We start from the raw sequence: 25,957 nt of genomic DNA, 5'->3' as shown, positions 1-25,957 counted from the left end.
AAGGCAAAAGTGGTGAATTGAAAGAATCCCACCACCACACATTCTTGGTAAGATGTCACCTCTTCAAATGCTGCAATTAATCAGAAAAGGAAGAAATTGTTTTCAGATGTTGCTCGCACTGTTGTACTGTATTAAGTTACAGATAAAAAATGAGTTTTGGGCCATCTGGGGCCTATGTTGCAGATAGTAGCTGAATCCAGGCCAGGGCTGTATTGTTGTTCCACTCCTTTGGAAAAATCTGATTCAAAATGTGAAATCCTGCATTGTTTAAAGGTCTGCTATGTAGAAATTCTTTCTAAAAGTAGTTTATTCTGGCAAGTTCCAGTTCTTTTCTCAACAGCAATGTTATTTTATTTATTTGTTTATTTATTTACTTTTAAATTTGTGTTTCATACTGATATGCACAGACTAGTTTCCTTAACTCTCAATACTTTTGTGTACACTACATTGTCCTTAAGAAAACCCTGTACTGGAATGGCCCACCAGATCAGGACACAATCTTAACACCCCTGCTGTGGGCTGCCTGTACATGGTGCCATTTAAAAATAAAACTGCACTGTAATTCTGCCCATCCCCCTCCCTCAGTTAATATTCCCTGGCATGCGACCTCTTCTGACTTTAGATAGCCACTATTCCGTGGCCAAATATGATGCCACGACCTGTAAAGTGAATCAAAATGTAAAATTTTGAATCACTGTTATGTTGTAAAATTTCAAGACATACTTATTCAAATGCTAGTCAGTCTGATCTATAGCGGTTGTTTTAAAAATAACAGGCATGACATCTGAAGGGTGTTTTGTTTCCATTGTAAGGTGCATTTTTGCAGCTGGTGCTTGACGGTCCGCCTCCTTATTGAACAGTAGGGTCTGTGGAGCTGACACAGCAGGATAGGCATAGCCAGCTGACTGTTATATGTGAGGTAACTCTCAATCCATTATTGACTAATCTCATTAGCAGAGACTCTGCTCCACATGCACAATAAGAGTAGATATTATTATTTAACATTTAAACAATACTGTATTACATCTCTCGGTCTACAGTATGTCCAAAAGACTAAAATGAATGAAAATGGTTTTCAAATTGGAATGTTGTAGTAGAACAGCAAAGTCTGCATGAAGCACTTTATTTTGCACTTGAAGTTATAGTAACTAATCTGATGGAAATAGAACACGCACAGAAATTTATTAATGAAATTAGGCAAGAATGTTGTTACAAATAAACAAATGTTTATAGAAAATTGGTAGCTTGTATGTGCAACAAATGTGTTAACTTGGGTAGACTGAAAGCATAATTTGGTTTTGCTTTTAAAGTTGGTCAATTCAGCATGAACACAGATCGTTTCAGTTTGGATTGGCTCTCTGCTGTAATTATAAGTATTAGTAATAGATCCTGATTGTTAACTGCAGGTGTTAATTTAGCACATCGCTTTAATGCGTGCAGTAGGTGGAAATTACAGCCTTTTTTTATGACAGCTGTGTGACTTCTAGCAGGAGCATTTAATATTATTGGAATTGAGGCTTTAAAAATATCAGGAATATGGAGAGTCTACTGCAGCCCTTTAAAGTTCTAAATGCCGAATACCTTTGAACAAATAATACTGGAGGAACACATTGCAGGAAATATTGGGCCAAGTGATGCATTTCTGAAAAAAGCAAGTGTGAAAACAGCATGTTTCTTGATTTATTATTAATATGACATGTTTAGAATAATGTGTTGCTATTGTCTGTTTTGTGATTAAACATTAATATAGGCATAGTTTGTGGTCTGAGTTATGAATACAGTTGAGACATTTTACTAATTTTTTTTTTTTTTTTTTTTTAATTTAAAGATATTTTAAGAGTGTTACTAGACCAACCATAGGTTTTGATTATGTAAATAACTGGGGAAGTGCATCGTTTGATATTGCCAGTACAAAGGAAGATACCAGATTGAGCTGGCAGAGTAACAATCACTGCCTATCAGGAAAGTGTATCCCGGGAGCCAGTCTGTAGGTTGTCCTGAAAAGGCACATGGTAAGATTCATGACCTGGGTAAATGTATAATTGCTGGTGGTTCAGCAGTTTCATAGACTGAAAAAGTAGGACATGGAATTGCTCAGCTTACCTATTCAGCAGTCATAGCACTGGTGCTTCCACTAACAGTTTATCTGCAGATGTGCCTGCAAGTTTAGGATTACACTGACCTGTCAAACCAAACCGTCCATCCATGTGACAAGCTGTTTGTGGACTTTCAGACCCTTCATTCTCTGAGAGAGCGAGAGAGAAAACAAATCTCCTGGGTTTTTTTTTTATACCATATACTCTATATGGCCATGATTTATAATTAGATTTTGTGTGTTAAATGTATACATATTTTTCTATTTTAAAACCATTTATGTTTCTAATTTCAGTTAATCTGAATTAGATCTATTTTTGTTGAGCAGTCAATATGTACAGTGTGTAATTGTACATTTTTGTAATTGTACATTTACAATTATTGCCAGTTATAGTGCTTTATTGAATATTAATCCAATTACAAATGTTTTGTTTCTGCTTTTGGGGGCACTATCTGATACATTTACCTGGCAGTAAACAAGTCAAGCACTGTATATCTGTGCCACACATTATTTTTTTCTGCTGGCTAATTTGTAGTACAATCACTGTCCATGTGCAATTTGCAAGTTTTTTTTCCCCCCAAGCACATACTTGTGCATCAGTGCAAATGAATGTTTATTTGCTGTCAGGTTATTTACCTGACATCAAATGCTATGACTAATGTTAGGCATGATGATCCATATTATTGTTTTATGACCTGATGCTGCATTTACAACCCACACACGATGCTTCCAAAATGTGCTACAGCGGTGGATTTAGCTGTAGAATATCTTCTGTCTAGATACAGGTAACATTGATTTTTTTATTGTTGAAGTTTACCTCCCTGATATTGTGAGATTTGAGTGCAGAAATGTAGGCAGATGACAGATGATCCACATGGAGGAAGCCAAGTTTCTCTCAGTTTTGTGTGGCAGCCATAGGTCTTGGGGTATAAAAAAATATACTTTGTATTTTATGAAATGTCATTTGACACTTTCAGGGTAGAGAAACCAATATGTTGTGCATTTACAACACGGGGTCTCACAGGGATAAACATTGTTGTGTGTCATATGACGGCTGAAATCTCAGCTTACATAACATAGTAAATCTGCATGTAGCTGCATCCCACTAGAACAGAGTGATCCATCTTACTGCACATTCAAATCCTTTTGAGTTGTTGTTTTAATATATGGTACAGCACAGCTCAAAGTGGTGGGTGCTTTTGTATGGTCTTCAAATGTAGAATTGGTATGGCTTATTTAAAACGTAGGTGCAAACTAATAGCTTTGGTATTTAAACAAAACCTAAAGCCGAGATCTAGCCAAATTCACCTGTTTTTAAACACATCAGATATTTTCTGGAAGAACAAGATGGAAATTGCATTTCACAGCTTCCCTCTCAACACAGGGTCATTTTATTAAAGGCTATGACAATACTGCACTGTAAATATAAAATGAGGGCCCTTCCGTTCCCTTTTTTTGTTAGTTCTCTTAACGTTCAAAGGCATTAAGGTTTAAAGACTCAATTCACAAATGCTAATTGGTATTCCTTGCATCACTTTTCTGTGAGCTGAGGCTTTTCTGATACGTGTACACAAGGACAATCAAAACATGGCAGCCAGCAATCTTGGCCAAATTAGAGGAGTAAGTGCTATGTTGGTGGAGGTGAGGGAAGGTTGCAGCCCATCTGTTCTTTGGAATTCATTACATGCTTGTGTGTCCCAAATCAGGCGATAAGGAAGATTTGTGTAAGAGATTTATAATTCAGTGTGCGACCAAGCATATAAATCAGAATCACTCCTACTATTAGCAGAGATTTGTTGTGCATGAGGTGATGGTGTTGTCCCACATATAGACGCATTTCCAGTAAGCCTCAGAGGAGTTTGTCAGGTGTTTTATGAGTTACACTACAAGAACAGAACATATTCACTGGTCTGCTGATTTGCTGGTGGTGATGCATACTTCCCCCACCACCCCCTGCCTCATTGATAAAGGAACACAAATGATTTAGATTGTGAGTGTGCAGCTGCTTGTGGCTTATGTAGTTTGTACACAGAAATAAAAATGCCTGCCACTTTCAGATTCATGCATGTGTTTTTTAGTGTTTGGTTGGTGTAATGTGCTGTTTCGGGTAGCACGTTGTATAGTACCTTTGCATGTCTCTCCATTCCACTGAGCCTGGTTCCTTTTAACACTGTGTGTTTCGATTCACTTAATTCTATTGCTATTAATTTTTATTTTTTTTAAAACCCCACAAACACCAGGTGTAAGAGATACAGTAACTTGTATGAGCACTTTTCAGGGAATCAAACTTAAAGAATACAGTAGCTGAAGTCAAAACAAACACGAAGCTGTATTACCACTGTAATCACTATTACCAGGATTAATCACAAGACCCTACTCTCTGTGTGGCTGATATGTGCACAGCAGTGACTGTGTTCAGTCTGTATTGGAGTTAGTCAGCTGTGATCATTTTGAAATTGCTTAAAGAAATTAGGTTTTGGTTGCGGGCTATTTTATTATGATTGTTGCAGCGGTAGTTTCCATGCGATTTCAGTTGTGGGCTGACACTATTTTATTAACATTTCTTTTGACAATATTGTATCTCTTTGCTTGCATGGGTTTGCACCAGGAACGTAGAAGCATTGCACTCGGCAGTTGATCATTAGTACCTCACACAGAGGGGGTTCCTGCTTGTCTTCTGTTTGGGTTATGTTGTATGGAGTTACACAGTCCCCTGCAGCAGGGAAGGTTACAGCCGAAGGTCATCCGTGCACAGAGGGTCAAAGCAGTAGATTCAGATTTTCACCCTCCCCCCCTCTCTTTTTTCCATTTTTAGCCTTTTCACATTCCTTTCCATGTATCTTACTATTTGCTTGTCACTCCTCCTCCATGCTTTATCTGTCTTGTTCTCTGTCCAACCACATAATGGCTCCTCTTGGGCAGTGGCTCCTGCTATTTCAAAGTTTAGCTGGCAGGATTAAGCATGGTATGTGAAAAATGAACAGCCAGTCACAGGAGGACACGTGAGCTGAATGCATAATAAACCAGAGGCCAGGAGAACAAAAAAAGAATGCATACTATTTCTAACGACAGAAATTTAAACATAAAGAAATGTTAACAAAGTGGGCATAAAAACTGGGTCTTTCACCATGGGGTTCAAGTCTTTTTTTTTCCAAATGCACTGTGATTTGAAAAAATATATATCTTTCAGAACTAAGGATAAAGATTTCTGTAGTTTGTGTCCTATACTGAAAATTGTATGAGATTAGTTTACTGGTTTGCCTTTGTTTTGTAGTTGTCCTTCCTGGACTTGTATACATGTCTGCAGTATTGAAAGAGTTAATATAAAACTTCATGTTTAAACAATTTTACGTCGCGGTATTGAAAAGAAAAACTCATGAGGCAACAGAATTCTCATAACATTGATGAACAGGAAGGCATTCCTGTTAAAGCCAGCACCTTCGTGGCCACAATGGAAATGTAAATCGATATCCTAAGTTCCAAATCAGATAGTTAAGACTCTTGGCAGTCTATTGGTAAGTTGGCTTACTGGGGGCCTTTCTGAGAACATTTTGTTCATTTAAATGTTTGTTCAGTTATTTTGTATGTTTCAAAATTTTCATGGTAAAAAATTGCTTGTTTCACGGTTTAAAAATAGATATTTCCCGATTTTAAAGATAATATTTATTAAAGCAGCAAAATGTATAATTTTCTCTAGAGTTATTATACAACAATTGTTCCTAAATATTTAAATGCTTACTTGAAAAATGACATGCTAAATTATAGAATATTTCATTATTTAGCTCCACCTTTTTAAATCCATTCTCATGGATTATCAAACAAAGTAAAAACACAAATGTGAAAATTACAACAGACATGTGAAGTGTACCCTTCTTGTACTGGACAGTGTGATCTTCAGTAGAAAAGATCTTTGATGCAGCTGGTGTCTTTTTTGTGAAGACATTTTAAAGAAATTTAAAATGCAATGTGTTCGGTCATTTACCAGAAGCAAACTAAACAATCTGCCAGGTTCCTAAATACAGTGTAACAGGTAATGCGTCAATAAGGCAAATGTTTGCTGTATTTATTCATAAGTGATAAAATATGTCTTCACTGTTTCAGAATTACACAGTAATGGGTAAATTTCATGCAAATTGTTATGTATGATGTCTGCTTCAAATATTAATGACACAAGGTGATTTAAGTGAGGCGCCCTAAATCCCACATTGTGCAAGATGTCCTTCTTGGCAGTGAACTAAGTTTGAAACACTACAGGCACTAAGTAACGTCGCGTCTAGCTGGATTTAACCTGCTGTCTGGTGGTTGGGGACCACTGGTGAAAGAGACAGCCCATCTGCTTTTGTCTCATTTTATCACCCAGCGATCAGCCTCTGAGACTTGGTGAAATGTTACACTTGGTTAGAGAGGAGATATTGCTCAGTCCTTCTCTGATCCCACCCCTATGATTTCTATCATAGAGACTGAGCGCTCTACATCTTACACTGCTGCCTTTTGCTTTTATAATCAGGCTGCAGATGTGCTTGGTGACTGAACAATTTATGTGCACCGAGCTCCGGGACCCCAAGGAATCTAGTAGGCTTGCTTATGTGAGCTGTCATGAAAAAAAAAAAAAAAATATTGAGGGAAGGAGCGAGAGAGAGAACCAGCAGGGCTCCTTGATTGGCTTGTCTGAAAACACATGACTGCAAAGATGAGTCTCTTGCTTGGGGGTGACTGCCTCAATGGCAGACCAAACCACATTAAATAAAATAAATCCATTCCCGACCGTGTTAAGGCTGCATCGGGGGGAGGCAACACATATATTCAGTGCCAAAGCCGTATGGAGTCTTCTGGGGATTACTGCACGTTTGTAGAGCAACAATGGACAGCAGCAGAGTACACATTTCCAGCCTCCTGCTTTCCTTGCATAACAAATACTGCTTTGTCCTTGGTGCCTGGCCATTTAACAGGCAGAAATCCAGCAGCTGTAGTCGTTTAACAGCTTATAATAAATACAGCTTTAATAAAACTATTTCCTTTTCCAAAGTGTTTAATGATTATGAGGACCTTTCACCCGACAGCTTGAGCCACATTTTAGGTGCAATAAAATAACAGCCTACAGTGAATATATTTCATATTGTAATATATTTTGTATCAAAGCATTACTATAACATTGACTGAGTCATATTTACATTTTAGTAATTTGGGTGCTGTGATTATGAATAAAATCCCCCCTTTTAAGAAGAAGATAATTGGGTTTAGTGTTTAATTATCTGATGATTTACATTTTCACTGTCTACATACCCTAAAACATCTTTAGGTCTGAATCACGTCCTGTTCATTCCAATGGGGTGTGAAACTGATGTAGATTAACAAGGGTCAGATCAATGTATTCAGGCTGCCATCTACATCTGTAAACTGTGCTATGAGCAGCAGATCGTTCTTTACTTGTGTGTGGTTTAATATAGTATTAGGAAATAGCTGTTACATTGGGTTCTGTATTTTTATGCTTTTTGAATTTATATCCAAATCCCAAATGTGTAAGTATTTACTAACACACACAGTATCTTTTTATTAGATGATACCTAACAAATGATTGAGGGTAACTGAACAGTGACTTGATAAGTAGTGAGTGTACTTTAAAACTGGCATGATAATAACCTGAAAGAAGAGGCTGCTGCTGCTTCCATATTCAAGTATCTGTGCACAAGAACAATATGCCTTAACAAGTTATTATAATGTGTTTTTTACCAGTGGCACTGGAATGATTTTTAAAGTGGGGGTGCTGAAAACCATTGAACAAAACTGTAACCCCTGTATATGATAGAAGCCACGCAAAGCCAAGGGGGTGCTGCCGCACCCCCAGCACCCTTGTCTTTTACAGTCTGCTAATAAATATTTTTTACACAAGTTATATTTTGGATTTAGTTAAAAAAAAAAAAAAAGTTTCACAAGATATATTTGTAAGTAAGTTTCTGTATTTATTTATTTTTGTTGTTTTTTTAAAGTCCTGCACTCGTTTCACTTGTATTCATCAATGTCTTTAAAGTGATGTTGTTTTAATGTTGTGCTATTCCAGAAACACAATACACTAAGTAACAGAAGGAGACAGAAACGTGATTTAATATACTTGCAAGAAAACTGTATAACATGTTGAGTTCTCAGTGTCATGCCGTTTTGATACGGATGCATTTCCTGGAACAAGGAAGCACGGCATGTCTTAAAAAGCAGCGTGTAAGAGAAAGTGCTACAGCATACAACTGCAGAGCTTCAGCTATCTTTTTGCTAACCGCCAGAGGTGTGAAGGGTGGCAGGGAATGGGGAGATAGGTAATCAATAACCACAAGGTCAGACCAACAGTGTTGGTTTGAGTGCACCCTGTTAGGAAGCAGCAGCTGAGGATTTGTAGAGCTTGTAAAGGCTTAAAGAAACACAGTGCGGCAGCTATTTGTGAAGAAAAATGAATCCCTGGCTTTGATAGGGAAGGGAGCCACCTGCTGGTTCATGTAGTAAACTACACCATTGCACATTTGCATTCTGAAACGCTGTTCCCATGTTTGTGTTCCTCATTAAACGCTGTGAATCTAGGAATAATTACCTCAGAATTCTGAACGTCTATGTGGAATTATTTTTTTTGTGTGGAAAATGTTCACTAAATTCCATGTGTTTTAAAAACTGTGAGGTACTATTATGAGGTTGCTTGAAATAATTTTAAGAACTGTATTTTTTTGCATTGAGGAAAATTACCCCAAGACATTACTGAATGAACCTCTCACAAAGGTTCAGCTTTGAGTAACCCAAGCATCTGAAACTGATGTAGGGTTGCTCTCCCCTCCCTTGTGAAGGATCTTTATCTGTTATTTGTAGTGGTTGTCAGTAATTATAATTTGAATTGTAAACAGTAATCTTGAGCTACAGTAAGTGTTTTTTTTTTTTTTTTTTTTTTTGGTTAAAATTGTTTTCACTACTTTAGAGTTGTTAACCTTGTAACTTATAGTTGACTTCTGATATCAACAAGCCAAATGGGCAACACAGACTTTACTGTGGTGTCCTGTTAATATCTTAATAATTGGTAAACAGATAGCTTGGGACTTGGCATTAATCCTGTGCAACAGTAGGGGTTTTTATTTATTTATTTCTTTCTTAATTTTTAGACTCTTGTTCAATTGCTTAAAGTGTTATGTGTTCCTTAGTTTATTAAATTAAATGGCAGGAAATGGTTAAAAGTATAAATAAATTCTATCTGGGTGAAAATCCACCCAATGATTTTATGAGTGTTTTAATTTATGGAGAAGAATGTGCTGGTGTGCCCTCTTGTGTTTCAAGTATGGGGATGAGGACTTCAAATAGGTCCCATAAAAGCTCTTTAGCTGTCTAGTGGAGTAGATTTCTTGCCTCCTGTTTAATCCAGTAGGAGTGTGTGGGACAGCAATCTCAGGTGACACTGTGTGTGGGATCCAGACAGACAATGTGTTCTGGAATGTGTCACTCTGTGTGATGGTGATAAATACAGAGGTTGAGAAAGGAAGACTTGGACACCCCTGTTTCTACATATTCATTCTAATGCTGCTGTGTTTAAAGCTGCCACTAAAGCTGCCACTTTGGGATATTTATTTGCTGTTGAATCAAGTGATAAATCAATGCTGTGATGATAAAATGGATAAACTTGAATGCAATGCTTATTGTGTTTGAAAGTGATAATGTACATTCCGACATTTTGTAGTGCAAGCAGTGTATGAAATATCCACTTCCAGTGTAGTAACTTGTCTGAGATAAACTGGGTCAAGCAGTACTACTGCTTTTATGGCAGATTTAGAGTTTTGCAATAGGCATTTGCAAATGTAAATACTACTGCCTGTTCATTTTGTTTTAATGAGTAAGGAATATGTAATTGCTGAATTACATCCCACTAAACACAAACTATACACAGGCTGCCTGAGACAGTATTGCTTATGAATGGACCAGAAAAGGTCTGTCTTAACCCAGGTATCATTCCAACTCGATGATGATTAATAAGAAAGCAGTGCATTTTTTGGTGCAAAATCCATATGCCCTATTCACTCCTTACAATGATGCCTGTACTGTAGCTGCATGTGTTAACAAAGTGAAAGTTCTTCAAATGCCAAGGACGATCTCGCAGTGTGTGTCTTTTGGCTTCCTATTTGTTGAGGTGCCTGACCTGGCTATGCTTGTTTAGGTGTCATCAGGTGACACTGGAGTGTCATTGTTATAGTTTAAACGCTGTTTCTCCACAGATCCCATATCACCTGGAAAATAAAAAACACCAGCCCCTGGATCTTACGAACTTCTCATCAGATTGGCAGGACATCAATTAACTCATCAATGATTGATTGTCCCTTTCTTTCTTTGTCTTTCAGAGTGGAGAACTTTTAATGGCTTTCAGGTAGAATCCAAGGGGAGACTATCAAAATGAACACTATACCGTCTATGGACAGGCACATACAGCAGACCAACGACCGGCTGCTGTGTATAAAACAGGTAAGAGTTTGTTTCAACATTTTGGGTTTAAGTATGAACATGTAGTCAAAAATAACTTCAGTTTCTTGCTGTTTCTCTCTCGCTCTCTGTCTCAATCTTTTATCTCTCTCTTTTATAGAATGTTATACACAATCTGGATAATATCTCATTGTGTTTAATTTCCATTCCTGGCCAAAAGCATCAAGACTCCTTAGATTATTAGTAAACTAGTAATGTGGCTGTGTCCTAACTCAATGCACCGAGCACAAGCAGATTCCAATACTAAGAGATTTCAAATTTTAGGTTTTAGGAAAAGGCAAAACTACAGTTTGAACAATAGGTTAAAAATATATAGGTCAAAATATATAGGAATATTAATTATCTGAAAAAAAAAAAAAAATGGCCATTTGTCTTGAAAAAAGTGTCAAACCAGAACATTCACTTTACTGCAGCAAACTTCAAGAGTATGCAAAAATATAGATACAATATTCAAAGGGTGGTATATCTGGTGTGTCAGTTTATAACACTTCTGCACTTAATTATGCACAATACTACTGTATATGCAAGTTAGGATAAAAAAAAAAATTAAGAAAGTCCTTGTCTAGTTCAGTGTCTTGTTAAAGTTGGAAACAGAAAAGGTTCTGCTTGCTCAAAGTTGAGTTCTCCAACCTAGTTATACTCCAGACATATCAGATTAAAATAATTACAAGGAATTGAAACTATCCCATACACTTTTCCACATATACTGTAACCTATATTTAATGTTCTTAGACAATGTTATCTGTACTTTAGAAACTGAGTAAATTACAAATCACTTTAAATAGTGTTGGGATTCCTGCAGATGGGTATGTTGTACATTACGTGTTTCTCTTGTAATTGTTACTTAAATGACAAACAACTGACAACCAACATAGAATACATGTAGACCAAAATGTTACCAACTACACATATTAAAGCTAATATGGGGGCTTTGATTACCTTACAGGAACCGACAGAGTTCATCATATGAGCTACTACATGCTCTCTTGATCCTATTCCTACAAAACTATTACAAGACGTTCTTGGTGTTATTAATATCCACATTTTAAAAATTATGAATGGTTCATTTTCTTCTGGTATAATTTCCTCAGCTCTTGAGGTCCCTGTGGTAAAGCCTGTGCTTAAGAAACACAATGTGGACCCTAAAATCCTCAATAACTATGGGCCAATCTCCAACCTACCATTCTTAGATAAGGCTCTAGAGAGAGTTGTTGCAATTCAATTACAAAAATTTCTAACTCATAATGGTATATTCGAGAAGTTTGAGTCTGGTTTTTGGAGCTGCGCCTAGCACCAAAACGGCCCTTGTCAAAGTTGTGAACGATCTGCTGATATGCTCTTCTAGATCTAAGTGCTGCCTTTGATACTGTAGACCATTCCATCCTACTGAATCATCTTGAAAGCACATTTTCTAGTGTTGAATTCAGATAAAACAGAGTTTTATGCTAGTGGGCTCACGAAACCAATTAAAAAGAAATGTGGGATTACATGAGCTTGACCCTTGCAGTCTTTCATCAAAGCATATATTAGAAATTAATAGTTTGATCCTGATCTGTCATTTGAGACTCATATTAGGGAAGTTACTAAAGTATATTTTTACCATTTGAGAAATAAAGCCAAACTTAAACCAATCATTTTCATATCTGATGCCAAGAGACTAATGCATGCCTTTGTTTCATCTAGCATTGATTATTGTAATGCACTTTATTGTGGTGTCCCATAATGTGTGGTGTCCCGCTTTAGTTTTAATGTAACTTAAAAATTGCTGCTTTTGTATTATTATGTGTGTACTGTTATTTAAATCTGTTATTTAAATGGTCTGACTGTGGCAGTTGTATGTGTGACAAGTTATACAAACATATTGTGGTTGGTTCTTTTTTTTCTGCTATGTACTGTAAAGAGCTTTGTGATACTTTTGTATAAAAAGCGCTATATAATTGCAATAAATAATGGCTTTTATACTAATAACAATTGACTCAAACATTTGAGTTGGATTCTTTCTAATTCGCTGCATTCAACATAATTTAAAACAGAAGTTTGAAGCAGGCATTAGGAAATTGTGAGGAAATGGAAACTCCTTTTCGTGGCCTCTTTACACAGATGCAGCACGCGTTGTTACAGGAACCCCCTACCACAGGGCAAAGCTGTGTCCCCTCTCCCGTCTCCCACAGCCTCTATAAATGGTCATCTGTTGGCCTCTTTGTCAGACATTGCTGGATCCGGTCACAGGCTCAGGTCACCGTGGGGTTGTTTCTCCCCCTTTTCCAATTCACTTTTGCTTAAATATATACCCCTCCACTGAAGATTTACAAACTTCTTTGAAACATGAATACTAAACCGATTTACATTGGGCAACACGTATAAGCTTGACGTTGTCTTGTCTGGTATCGCTTTTCTTTAATTATTTTCTAATTTATTAAAGGCATTTATCTTTTTTTTTTCTCTGTTGCCACTTTTCTTAAAGCTGTGTGATGAACAACCTTCATTTACCGAAAGTATCTTTTCAAAGAGCCAAAATGCAATTACTATGCTTCCAATACACCTTTGGAATTGATTCCAACACCAGTCCAATTTGGCCATCAAGTCCTAAAGATTCAGCTAAAAATCAACTAAAATGATTGGCCCATAGAAACTGCTCTCAAAACAAAAATTTGTAAATCAGTTTCTGTTTACAAAATGGAAGCATCGCCACACACCTGAAAAGGAATGCTTTAACACAGGCTGAAGCATAACACTAATAGAAAGAACACAATCAGCAATACAATTTCAGTGTGTGGTCTATGCATTTTATAGGAGAAAAAAATAACCACACTGTATTGTATTTTCTTTTCTTTTCATCCAAACTGAACAAGCTGTTTTCTATGGTAGCTCAGGTTTGTCATTATTACGGCGGATGTAGTCATCTGACATTCATTTAAGAAGCTCCCTTGGGGTCATTCCTTCTGACAGAAAAAACTGAGCTGCGTGGAGGTAATACTGTCGAGGGAGAGGGAGGAGAATGGGTTGGAAAATTACACAGATAAGTCTGTATTATGGCAATATTGAAAAACAAGCCTAATATGATATGAATCAGTTAGTAGAGCAGGGTATATGATTTAAAATTAACAATGGTTTATCAAATAAAACAGCTTCAAAAGCAACCCACAGTGTAGTCTTTTATTTATTAAGAGCAGTTCAAGGATATTTACTCCTGAGACGGTTCATAGATTGGGGACTTGGGGATGTTGTTTGTTTTAAAAATAGAATGAAAAGTAAATGTTTTCTTAAGAGACTGGCAAACGCATGTTTTTTGAAAATAAGAGGTTATTCCTAAAGTAGTTTATGTAAATCTAAATCAATTGCTTATATGTAAACATGCTAATTTAAAAAAAAAGTTATACTTCACTGATGGTGGCAGTTTTCTTTGTGATAGGCTTCTAAACATGAACATAATAACATAACAAAGAAGTATCATTTATGTTGTGCCAATTAGATCACCAATACACATGTTCAGCAGGGCTCGTTCTCTTTCAAACAATGCAAAATGGTTATCAAGCGAGATAAGAACAATTAACTTACTTTCCTCCCCTCTTGACAGACTGGAATATTCCAGTAATTAAAATGATTAAGGAAATATTGCGATCAGATCCAGCTGTTAGTTTTAATTAAGAAGATGCTCCTATAGAAACCCTGCATCATGGATGGATTATATTTGCCACACTATAAGGGGGGAGGATAGAGGGTTAGGATTCAAATTCCTGTAGCTGGATTGTGAAACTGTTTAAATTCTGCAGACACAGCACTCCTGTTTTTAAATGTGAAACACTTTAATACACCTCCTACATGTCTCAAACAGTTCTGCTATCTCAAATATTTAGTTTTTACAACACAAAAAGAATAAATGAAGTTCAAAAGAAATGCATTTTGTACAGTTTTTTTATTGAAATGATTTAAACATGTATGAGACTGTTGTGTGGATTTTCTGAGTTCTGGGTTCAATTAATAATCACAGTACATTTTTTGTAGAATTGGCTGTTACCATAGTGCTAAGCTTGAGTAGTAAAAGTTACTTTTAGACCTTTCAGTAGACATGTGAGGTTGTCTATGCTGGAGGCAAAGTTTGATAGCTTGGATTTGACCCCAGCAGAAGTGACTTTACTTTACTTCAGCCACTGCTTTGTAAACTTCCGCAGAGTAGACAGGAGCAATTCTGTCTGTAGAATGGCACTGCCAGCACAGTACGCTTCACACATGATGTGGTGGTGGCTCAAGAAGTATACTCTTTTTTTTTCCATCACAAGTAATAGCATGCATTATTAACAAGCCTCTGCAGTTTGTTTGTTTTTCCCTAAGGGCAGCCTTACTGTGTCAATTGGTATAAGGTGGGCCTGGACATCTTCCAAACCAATCAGACCAGTATAATTGTGGTTTAGCCATTATGATTTTGGACCAAGCTGTTGACTGATAGCAGATTTTAGGCTCAATACATGAACAAAATTCAGCCCTTGGATGAATTCTATTGAAACAAGAAGACCTGGTTTCACCTCACACACCTCGTTCATGTCAAATGAAACCCATGAAAACAATGTGGACTGAACTTGTCATAGAAAGCCCATTCTGTGCTGCCCCCTAAAGGTTCTTCATGGGAACACATTCATCCATTCTGCAATAGAATGAGGGTAAGGTAAATTAAAGCTTGAAAAAACAGGGAATCAGTAGTTGATACAGAATATATGAAACTTTCCACACAACCTTTTTCTTTTCTTGGTCATGTTCAAAGTAAAATTATGATAGTAATTGACCAAAATACTACAACATTGTGCTGATTTATATACAACATGTTTTAAGTAATATTAATGTGGTTTTAAAGGAACGCTTTGAAAAGCAAAGAAAGTTTAAACCAAGGGAAATAAATTCTAAGACATTTAAACAACCAAGCAGAAAAAAGAGACACTGTGTATGTTGTTTGTTTTCTCTCTCTCTCTCTCTATTGTTTTAAAACTCGCTCATTCACATTGCATTGCCAATACTTATCTGACCTAACAAAAGATTAGGCAGGGAAGGGATGCTGTAAGGTGATCCTGAAGGCCGAAGACCTTGCTGGCTGACAGACCGAGGGAGGGCAGGCTTGTTTATCTGGAGCAGGGTTATCTGGAGCAAGATAATTGCAGCCTTTAGGGTTAGTTAGCAAAGTGAAGCAAAAGTGCTATTAAATACAGTTCATGTAACAGACTGGACAGCAGTGTAGCACAGTGGCTTTTGCAAGCTGGTACAAAGACTGGTAGCTAGCACATCTATGAAGCCGGTAGGGGAACACAGACATTAAGAATGTTTCCTTTTTTCCCCGTCAGAAATGGGTAAAAAGGACTTCCATAGCCAGTGTGAAGCTTTACGATCAAATATCCTTTGACAAAGAAAGCTCTAGTCATCAAGTCCATGTCAGCATTGAACTAGCATTTGCTACAGTGCGCTCTGCAGACTACTTCGATTTAGCCACACGGTCTGTTTCCACAAAACTGTTCTTCATTCCCAGCAACAACATTGTCTCACTTTGTTTGTAACCTATGTCTTCCTTTCAGCATTGATGTTGTTCTTACTATATACGAAATATATAGGCAAATTGGAATTGTTAAACTTGGATAGGTCTTAAATTGTTACAAATGCAAGCAATAGACTGCTGTTGAGTAAGTTTTTTTTATTGTGAGTTGGATATAAGTAACATACCTTGATTTTTAATGTAGCTGGAATGAAAATATAAAAAAAAAAAAAAAAAAAAAGTGCATTCATGTTGCCCTACATTATAGAGAATCCTTCTGGTTCTCTAACTTGTTAATAAAGCACATTACTGAACTTGTTGTTTTGATTGTACAGTATGCAATCCATTATGATTAATTTTGTGTGTCTGTGTGTGTTTTTTAGCACTTACAAAATCCAGCAAATTTCCAGACGGCGGCCACGGAGCTCCTGGACTGGTGTGGTGATCCACGGGCATTCCAGCGACCTTTCGAGCAGAGTCTGATGGGCTGTTTGACGGTATGTCAGCTCTGTCTGGTGGTAGCCTCCCTCTGCGATTTTATGCAACTTGTCTGCTTGTCAGGGACCAGTGACAGAGGTTAAAGAAACAGCCACGCTTCATACATTGCATATCTCAAAGCCAGTTTTGTAGCCTTCTTTCTTCAGATAAGATTGTATAGTATAATCTGTGGTAAAGGGCCATCAGCGTGAACTTAAGAAAGGTCGCCAAAGTCACAGGGAATCATTGGATAATGACAACTAATAACCAGTACCCCCCTGAGCCTGAAAGTGATGGACAGCCAATGCAACTAATCATATCTCATTCAGTGTAAATGTAAATGGTTCTTTTATGACCTGCATTAAACAGTTTATTTACTTATACTACTATATAGTTCTGATTTAGATATAATGAGCGCTGATGGGACGAATGGCCTCCTCATTTATACATTTCTTATGATATACGTTATAAAATAAGTGTGTATAATGTGTCCACAAAATTCCCAAAAAACCATGTACAGCATACTGAAGTTTGCCTCTACAAAAGATAACACAAGCTCAAAAAATAAACAAATAAATGCACTCAATTTTACACTCTTTGAACCTAAAGGCATTTGTTATCTTGCTTTATTTATTAACATGCTGTGTTCTAATTCAAAACCAGTTGACCCTACCTACAAGAGTGGAAAGAGGAAATGGCTATAGATAGTCAAATCACCAATTCCACACATGCAGATGATTCAATTCATATTTGCATTGCCATTTTAAATGTATGTTCAGTCATCTACCACAAAGGCAGTGTCATGCTTGTGGTAATGTTACTAATAGAACATGGTACTGTTTCAGTGGCAATGTATTTTATGTGTTCATTTGCTAGTGTAAAAGATACTACTTTTAGTCTCTTAGAATAAAATCTAACAGATATTAGATTGGTATTATTCTAAACTGTCCAGCGACTGCCTTCAGTGTAAATAATGCCACTTTAGAATCTGATTAAAAGGACATGGACGTATTTCTTGGCCATGCAGCAGTGAGTGGAGTGTTATATAAAAGGTTAAAGGCATCAGAAGATTAGATTTTGGCTCACGGAACTGGATGTGTCTTATATATAATAGCCTGGAGTGGTAACTCTTACTGTTTGGCTAGCAATGTAGAACTAGATTACAACACAACATGATGGAATATTTCCTGCTTATTTTTTCGAAAAGCAAACCCAGTTCACTGTTAGACAGAATGTTCTGAATTGAGTGATTTCATTAAAAGCTGTGTGTTCTAGAATTGTCTATGTATGATCAACCTTGCTTTTAAAGGGTCAGTTGTTGCTGAATAAGTGAGGACCCCCCACACACAATACACAGTTGCTACACAGACCGCAGTCTGTTTAGTTTGTTGAGCTTACATTTATATAAAGAATATAATCAATTTATCCTATTGAAATATAAAAGGTGTTTCATTCAGTTGGCTTAGCTACAATATAAAGAAATGTTACACAGAAGTGCTGACAGAACAACTAATTGGTGGAGTTTTGTAAATTGAAGCTACCTGAACATACTGGTAAAAATTAATTAATGAAAAGGTCTATTTAATCAACATTGGCAACAGGGATATAGTGAAGGCACCCATAGGTATGTGTGTCTTCCTTACATTTTTAGTTGAAGCTTTAACACTGTTATATTGAATCTGTTGCGCAGCTACAGCTCCCAGCTGTTGACTTTCTGAGCTGACCCAGGTCTCTCAACACAGATGTTTCGGATTCAGCAAGTCAAATCTGATCAGTACTTGAAGTCCATAATGAGCTGCAGCATTGGGTTTTGTAACCTCCTCATGAGTGGGATAGTTAGAGTAATTAAAATACTACCTGTTAAGGAAATGTGATGAATCAGTGAAATTAACAATGGATTATCTGGAAACTCTTTCAAGTTCCTTATCCCACTGAGAACATTTCTAGTTCACACAGTTTTTAGCAGGCCAGGTTGGAATTAAAAAGGAAGAGGATAGGGGAAGGAGCAGTTTTAAATGTGTGTTTCTTTTTTTTTTTTTGTTTTGGTTTGGTTTGCTTAGATAAGTTATTAAAGTCCATGGATTTTATCAATAAAAGGAAATATTTTATTTCTATTGGTGAAATGTAAAGCAAGGTTTTTGTTTTAACTGATGTGAAATTCAGAATGTAGTTACTTTTGCTATGCAGTTGTGCCATTTTCATCACTTCAGTGTGGAACAGCAGGTGTCCTTCTTATATCAAGGGCTGGCGGCCAATTTGTGTCCTGCAGTGAAAATACCCAAAAGATTCCAGCTGTACACCGTTAAACCTACTCTTTTCACTTTGTATGTGCTGGAAACATATGATTGAAGTTGAGTAATCTGTTGACCAAGAGCTTCCCCTGCATTATAGCCATGGGGGTCTGTGCTGCAGTTTCTGGCCCATTTGATTAGAATTTAGCTTTTGGTTCTTCTGGCTGTTGACTTTGGCCCTATTCTCTATAAAGTTTAGCCAACAGTTTTTGCTTCTGAGATAAATCATGTTAACACCTCCATTGTGTAGAGAAGTGAAACGCCATCCTAACATATAGATTGTATTAATGACGAATATTACATTTTAAATTCTGTTTTGTGAACATATATTTTCTTTAAAATATAATTAACATGGAAAAATCTGGTTTTACAGATGGCTTTCTTGTGTTCAATACATTTCAGTTGCTTGTACAGCCTAATTTATTGATGTTTTTACCTTTGAACAAAGTAATGTTGTTTGTTTGTAGCATGAATTATTATGATTATTATTACAAGTTGCAGTTTTATGTCTAAGTGAATTTAGATTATGTTTGCACTTCAAAAATAAGTTCCTCTCCAGGAAATGTAACAGACTAATAAAAAAAAAATAACAGACCTTGCTCCCTGTTTGCTTCTTGATATGCAGAATTGATGGAAACCTCTACAGGGGGATTGTACTGCAGACTTCTCAATCTCAAATTTGCATTGTCAGCTAAAGCAACTGTATACTGTTTTGACTTTTTTTTTTTTTTTTTTTTAATGCTTATGTCTCAAGAAGCATCAAATCTAAAGCTTTTACAAAAGCTTTTAAAAATAAAAAATGCTACATAGGTTTTTACCTTTTTAATACATGCCATTTTTTTTTTAATTGTCTGTAAGTCGCATGTTCTTGACCCATTACCCTTCTTTACAAATTAATTTTGTGCACATCTTTTGGAGTTTTGTTTTTTTGGATTTAAATGAAGTTTCAGAACATCATTTCTTATATTTGGCAAGAATTATGCTAGCAGATTGAGCAATGCAATGTTGATTATCAAGAGGTTCATTTGGAGTCAGGGGTAGCTGAAAATGTTATCAGTAGGTATTATAACACATACTCATAGCCTCAGGTCAGGGTAGTTGTAATATATTTATAATTTGAAAGTGTTTGTTTAGACAAGCTTGTAATTATGTGTATGAGAAATATAAATAGCTAGTATTCCCTATTTAAAGTCAAGAGAAGCACAGAATAGTAATGTGATATTCAAATACACAAATACACTGCAAATATTGTGATTGTCTCAATAAGTGATGGTTTTCATACACCATTCAGGGCTTCTCAAACCCGGTCCTCGGGACCCCACTGTCTTCTGGTTTTCTTTCCAACTGAGCTTTCAATTACTGAACTAAACACTTAATTGAAGTTGTAATGTGTTTAATTAGATTGTTTTAATTGTTTTCAGCTCTTGAACAGTTGGATTTCAAGTTAACTATAAAATTCAATAATAACTTTAAATCTGCAACTTTTTAGGAGCTAAGAACAGTTAAAAAAAGGTCTAATATTTAAGAAAATTATTAGTTCAATTGATGGTTTAGTTAAGAAATTGAGAGCTCAGTTGGAAGGAAAACTAGAAGACATTGGGGTCCCGAGGACCGGGTTTGAGAAGCCCTGAATGGTGTATGAAAACCATCACTTATTGAGACAATCACAATATTTGCAGTGTATTTGTGTATTTGAATATCGGGTTTGAGAATCTCTGCACCATCTGATGGACAACATAGACCGCTCCGCAGATCTTATTACTACGTATATATATATCGGGTTATATATATTGGTATTATTATATATATTTTTAGCGATTTGAAAATTGCAGAACGAGTTATCCTATAATCGACAGCTTATATATATTATATATATATATATATATATATATATATATATAATATATAATTATTATTAATTTAATAGTGCAAATCAATAATTTGCAGCGTCTCTTAATATAAAATAACAGCTTCAGGTGGGAATTCAGAAAACTACAGGTTCTGACCTATAGCTGAAGAGGAGCTGCTTGTTTTAGTCCAGTGGTAACATTCTTGGCTGGGTTAAACACATAAAATGATTTATGTTAGCCACCTGTTTGAAAGGCTATACAATATGAAAGTACAGTAGAGTAGGTCATTCTTGTGTGGAAGTGAAAGTGCTTGTGACAGACCCCTTTAAACTGCATTTGAAACTACAGTACCATACACTATATGGCCTTAGTCTTGTTTCAGACTACTGATAGAATTCGTTAATAATGTCAAATAATGTTAGAGTAAATAGTTTAAGTTGCATTCCTAAAATAATAGATGAGAATAACATTGAGGCTTTCCTATAGCATCAAAATGCCTTCAGTGTTTTTTTTTTTGTTTTTTTTGTTTTTTTTTTTTTCCCTGGAGGGAACTACATTGTTCTAGGAAATCTGCTCTGTCTGTTACACATATCATAAATATTGATTTCTCCATCTGTTTTTTGTCCAGGTTGTCAGCAGAGTAGCTGCACAGCAAGGGTATGACTTGGATCTTGGATACAGACTTCTAGCTGTATGTGCAGCAAACAGGGACAAATTTACTCCAAAGTCAGCAGGTAGGAAGAAAGATTATTTTCTGTTTTACAATTAAAATGTAATTTAGGCTACTGATTTAAGATGTTGTTCTGACAGGTGCTAGCTTTGCAGAATTATTTAATGTGGCTATTTGTTTCACAAGAAGATGCACTTTAATTGTATCACTATTTAGAATGCTGTCCATAATTTGGAGCTACTTTCCTGTAATTAAATCTGGTTGAGAACCCTATTGCAAAACTGTGTAACTTCAGAAATAATTGGCTTACTTAAACAGTGTTACAGTAACAAGGAGTGCTTTGTTTCTGTCAAATTGTACCCGACTATACTAGTTTTATGTACATATTGTCTTCTGTAGTTAAGTGCAAACGTGGTAAACACGATTTTACACATTTACACATACAATTATAATGTAGTACCTGCTGATTTTATTTATTTAGTTTTTTTTTTTTTTATGTCAAGGGACGCTGTGTCCCAATGTATGTATTCATTTATTTTTTTTAACCTTATATATCAATAATATATAATATATATTATATATATATATATATATATATATATATATATATATATATATGTACATTCTTCTGCAAGGTGTCTTAATTATTAAACGCGTGTATGAATATTTAAAATGTATCAAGTTATCATGTGAAACACTGTACAGTGATATTTAATGTCACTTGAAGAACCAATGGTCTACCTGAGCCTCTAAGGTTAGAACTTTCTGAATCTGGGATACACTTCACAACACAGGTACAATCGTATTGACTGGGAGAATAAGATAACATGCATTTCCATAATGTGCTTGTCCTTCCATTCAAATAACTGTGTGCTGCTACCTGTGTTTTAAAGTGCGTGTTGACTCAGAAAGACTTTTTGGAAAGCTTGCTGACACTTAATATGAACCCTGTATTGGATGAGAACAGGGAAGAACCTGGGGTTGCATCTTGTGAGATGGCGTTACTTTATTTTAATATTACACTTTACTGAATACAGCTTTAGCTATGTATCAAACTGAAAATATGGACTTCAAAATTTTGTTATTGCTAACTTTAATTATTGTTTATTGGGTTACAATAGTATTTCAGAAAATACCAAGGGTAAATTATTATTCATTTATAGGTATGGACAATAGAAATCCACAGAAAATTGTAATACACGATGGTTGTACCATCATATCAGAAATTACTGTACAGCTAAACATCATGCAACCCAAAATCTTTAGAAAGTTTGGGCAAAATCTGCAGAAAATTCTGAAACAAGTTCCTCTGAAATGTTCTGTTTTTCTTGTACATTTGTCAAAAAATATAACATGTTCTTGCATCCATTTAAATTCATCATACAGTGTGCAGAACTGGATACTGTAGATTGTTTTTGTTTTCTGTTTCTTTAAATATATGTAGGTTAAAAAAAAAAAAGATTCTGCAGATGAGTCAGATGGCTGTGGGACCGTCCCAGTTCCACAGCAAATCCACATTTGTGTTTTTCTATTGCCCCTATCTAATGCAGTAGGTAGACCTTTTAGCACTCTTTTTTTTCTTTTCCCCTGCTCAGCAGGAATCGTACATGTCTGAGAAGCTTAACTAATCTGTTCTCAGGGGAACTGCCAATTCGATAAAACAATTATTGGTTGTGCAGGCAGGATAGTGTGTTTTGTTTTCTAAGAGATACTACTGTGCAATCTTTTCGAGCACCAATAAAATGTAATGTGATTTTGCTTGAGTCCAAGAAGATTTGTTTCAGTTTAGTTCTTTAACTGTCTATTTGTTATGCCCTTGCATAATCATTAGCACCTTGTTTATGTCAAATGACTAACAGTGGTTTAGATGCACAAATCATAAGATACTAAAGTACATATGTAGTCATCGCTCTGTTCCTTCATTGAACTTGGATGCTTTCTACCTTTGTCACAAGGGCATTCGGGGACCAGACAGGGGGGCGACAGAAGCAGAGCATACAGGGAGCCTTGTCAGAAAGATGGCTCTTAAAACCACTCTAGAGGCCTGACGGCAGAGTTGTATTGAAAGTGCACCCAGTCTTTGCTGAGAAACTGCAGTGAGCACATCACGTGATGGCCAGGATGGCGGCACTGGTTCGGAAATCCGATACTAGAGACAGCAACTTAGTGTCTGTGTTGCAGTAGGCCTGTTTGGAAGAGATTCAGACTCTACCAGCGTACAGCTCTGTACTGAAATGCGTTCATTTCTAGATTAGTAAGGAGAAATGAAACAGAATAATTGATGATTCACACTCAAAGCCGTTTGAAATGTGTTATCTGGAGAGGTAAAAGTTGGGTCCTTATAAAAGTCTGATTTTGTTCAAATATGGGTCACCTGTAGATTATCTGTCACCCATGGATCACTTTTTCATGTAATGCCTGGTTTTCTGTTTTGTTGTTTATTGTTTTGTTGTTGTCATTTTCCAGGCTTTATTGTCACTTTGATTCAGGTGAAAGGACCACAACTGTGTGTTCAGAAAAACTTATTTCACCTCAGTCAATTTCTCAATCAAAGCTTCTATTAACCCAAAAGTAGTGGGGTTTTAATGTTGCTGCTGTTGTGTTTTTTTTTTTTTTTTTTTTGTTTGTTTTTTTTTAAACCGTGTGCTGCAGAGGTAACTTATCTAATGACTCTGTTCAAGATTTACTGGATAAAGCCAGTTTTTACCATCCTCCCCACTAGAACACTTTAAAACAGATGTATCTAGTTAGGATGTATATTAAAATATATGTAGGATAGGGGAATGGAGAAGGTTTGTGTTACATTTTAAATTGGCAGAGCCTGCAACACCTGAAGGGGAAAACTACAATAGCCTGGGTTGCTTTGACAATATCCTCAGACTGGGGCCTTTTTCATTCTATTTATCAAGCTGAAAAATCCTTGATCAACTGTTTAATAACTTAAATACTGTAGCAAAATGTACATTTTATAGAATGTACACCCACCTTCTTTTGACTGAATGTGTAAATAAAGCCTTCCAGCGATACAAGCCAGGCATAGCCACCATCATTTTGTAATTATTGGCGCTCTTAAATAATAAGTAGGGTGTCTGATTTTCGGGAGAATTTTTTTTCCAAATTGGGGCGAATGCTTTTTTAAAAAATGGGTAGAATTATTTCGTGAAGAAATCGGGTGGAATTTTTTTAATATATAATTAAGAAAGAATGAATATTCGAGTAGAACTCTGTTTTTATTTAGAAAGAAATAAACAAATGCTTAAGCACAAAGTATTGACAACAAAGTTGTCGTCATCAGTTTAAATCCCCAACATATGTATAGTTCCACACATTGGGTATGCAAACTTTTGACGACATCTATCTCGCTCCTCTCTCTCTCTCTCTCTCTCTCTCTCTCTCTCTCTCTCTCTCTCTCTCTCTCTCTCTCTCTCTCTCTCTCTCTCTCTCTCACACACATACTGTAGATGGAATCATTTCTCCATTCCAATCAAGTTTTATTTTGTGTTACTCCATGCTGTTTTACAAAGTGAAACAATCGACTGTTACATCTAAATGCTCTTGGCTTAAACACACACTCATAAAACCATTAACTGGCAAGAAAGGTGTGCAGAAAAAGCAAAAACCTTAGCTATATTGCTGTCATTTTGAAAAATCCCCCCAAAAATGTGTGTGTGTGTATATATATATGAAGAAGCCACGAAGAAGCCACATTTTTGTAATAGTTAAATCAGCTTACCGTCATCGGCGCCAGTTCTGCTCTGCTGCATTTGAATCACAGACAACTGCACATGTATTTGTTCATATACTGATGTGCCTATTCGGGGAGTTTTCAGGTTTAAGCCGAATGCAGAAAAAAGCGTTCAGTAGGGAGAAGTTAGGTAAAACATGAAAATCAGACGCCCTAATAATAAGGTGCCAGGATGCAGTTAAATTAAGTTATATTGTATGTTACATTTCTGAATTCCTTATTGAAATGCCAACACTTAAATTACCTGGGTCATGTTAAACAAAGTAATTATCATTGTAGCAAAAGCATAACCTGTAATCTTTTTTTTTTGTGTGTGTGTAATCCAATTTATAGCAAACCACATTTTGTACTACAGTAATATGTCCTGTATCCGTCCATCCCATATTGGCTCTAACCGTCTATCCTCTTTGATCAATCTCTTCAGTACAGTGAGTGAGGGAGAACCAGAACCAGGGTAGGATACCGAAGAGTGAGTAAGGAAGTCGAACCCGCCAACAGCCGGAGTTAGTTTGTTATTGAACAGAGAACATTAGTTCTGAGATTCTAGATCTCTCAAAAGTTTTCATACAATGTGTTGTATATGCTCTGTGCACTACCATTGTGTCATGTGAGCAGTTCAGTATGTTGATATGTAATACCCCTTTTCCACCTGCACACCTAAGCCGAGCCGGTGCAGGGTCGAGCCAGCCTGGTACGGCTCAGGTGGTTTGAGTTGCTTGAGGTGAGCCGAGCTGAAAGATGTCACATATAATGAACGTGCTGATTCGATTAAATTAAATGTCACAGACTGCAAAAATAGAACTAGGCATTAATTTAAT

At 36.3% G+C, this 25,957-nt stretch overlaps 1 protein-coding gene across 8 annotated transcripts in view; it reads left to right on the top strand.

Annotated features, from left to right (window-relative positions):
* The window catches only part of LOC121326197 (zinc finger MIZ domain-containing protein 1-like), a 147,533-nt gene that overhangs the window by 79,859 nt on the left and 41,717 nt on the right, over positions 1–25,957 (top strand). For all 8 annotated transcript variants that reach the window (XM_041269397.1, XM_041269399.1, XM_041269396.1 and 5 more), the window contains 3 exons: positions 10,453–10,573; positions 16,490–16,603; positions 21,353–21,458. In XM_041269397.1, the coding sequence (XP_041125331.1) occupies positions 10,505–10,573; positions 16,490–16,603; positions 21,353–21,458 (289 nt within the window). In that variant the 5' untranslated portion in view covers positions 10,453–10,504. The remainder of the gene's footprint in view (positions 1–10,452; positions 10,574–16,489; positions 16,604–21,352; positions 21,459–25,957) is intronic.

The sequence above is a fragment of the Polyodon spathula genome, chromosome 13 (assembly GCF_017654505.1).
Source record: "Polyodon spathula isolate WHYD16114869_AA chromosome 13, ASM1765450v1, whole genome shotgun sequence".
Classification (NCBI taxonomy): domain Eukaryota; kingdom Metazoa; phylum Chordata; class Actinopteri; order Acipenseriformes; family Polyodontidae; genus Polyodon; species Polyodon spathula.
Note: the sequence above shows the minus strand (reverse complement) of the source record. Positions and strands in the feature narration are given on the sequence as shown.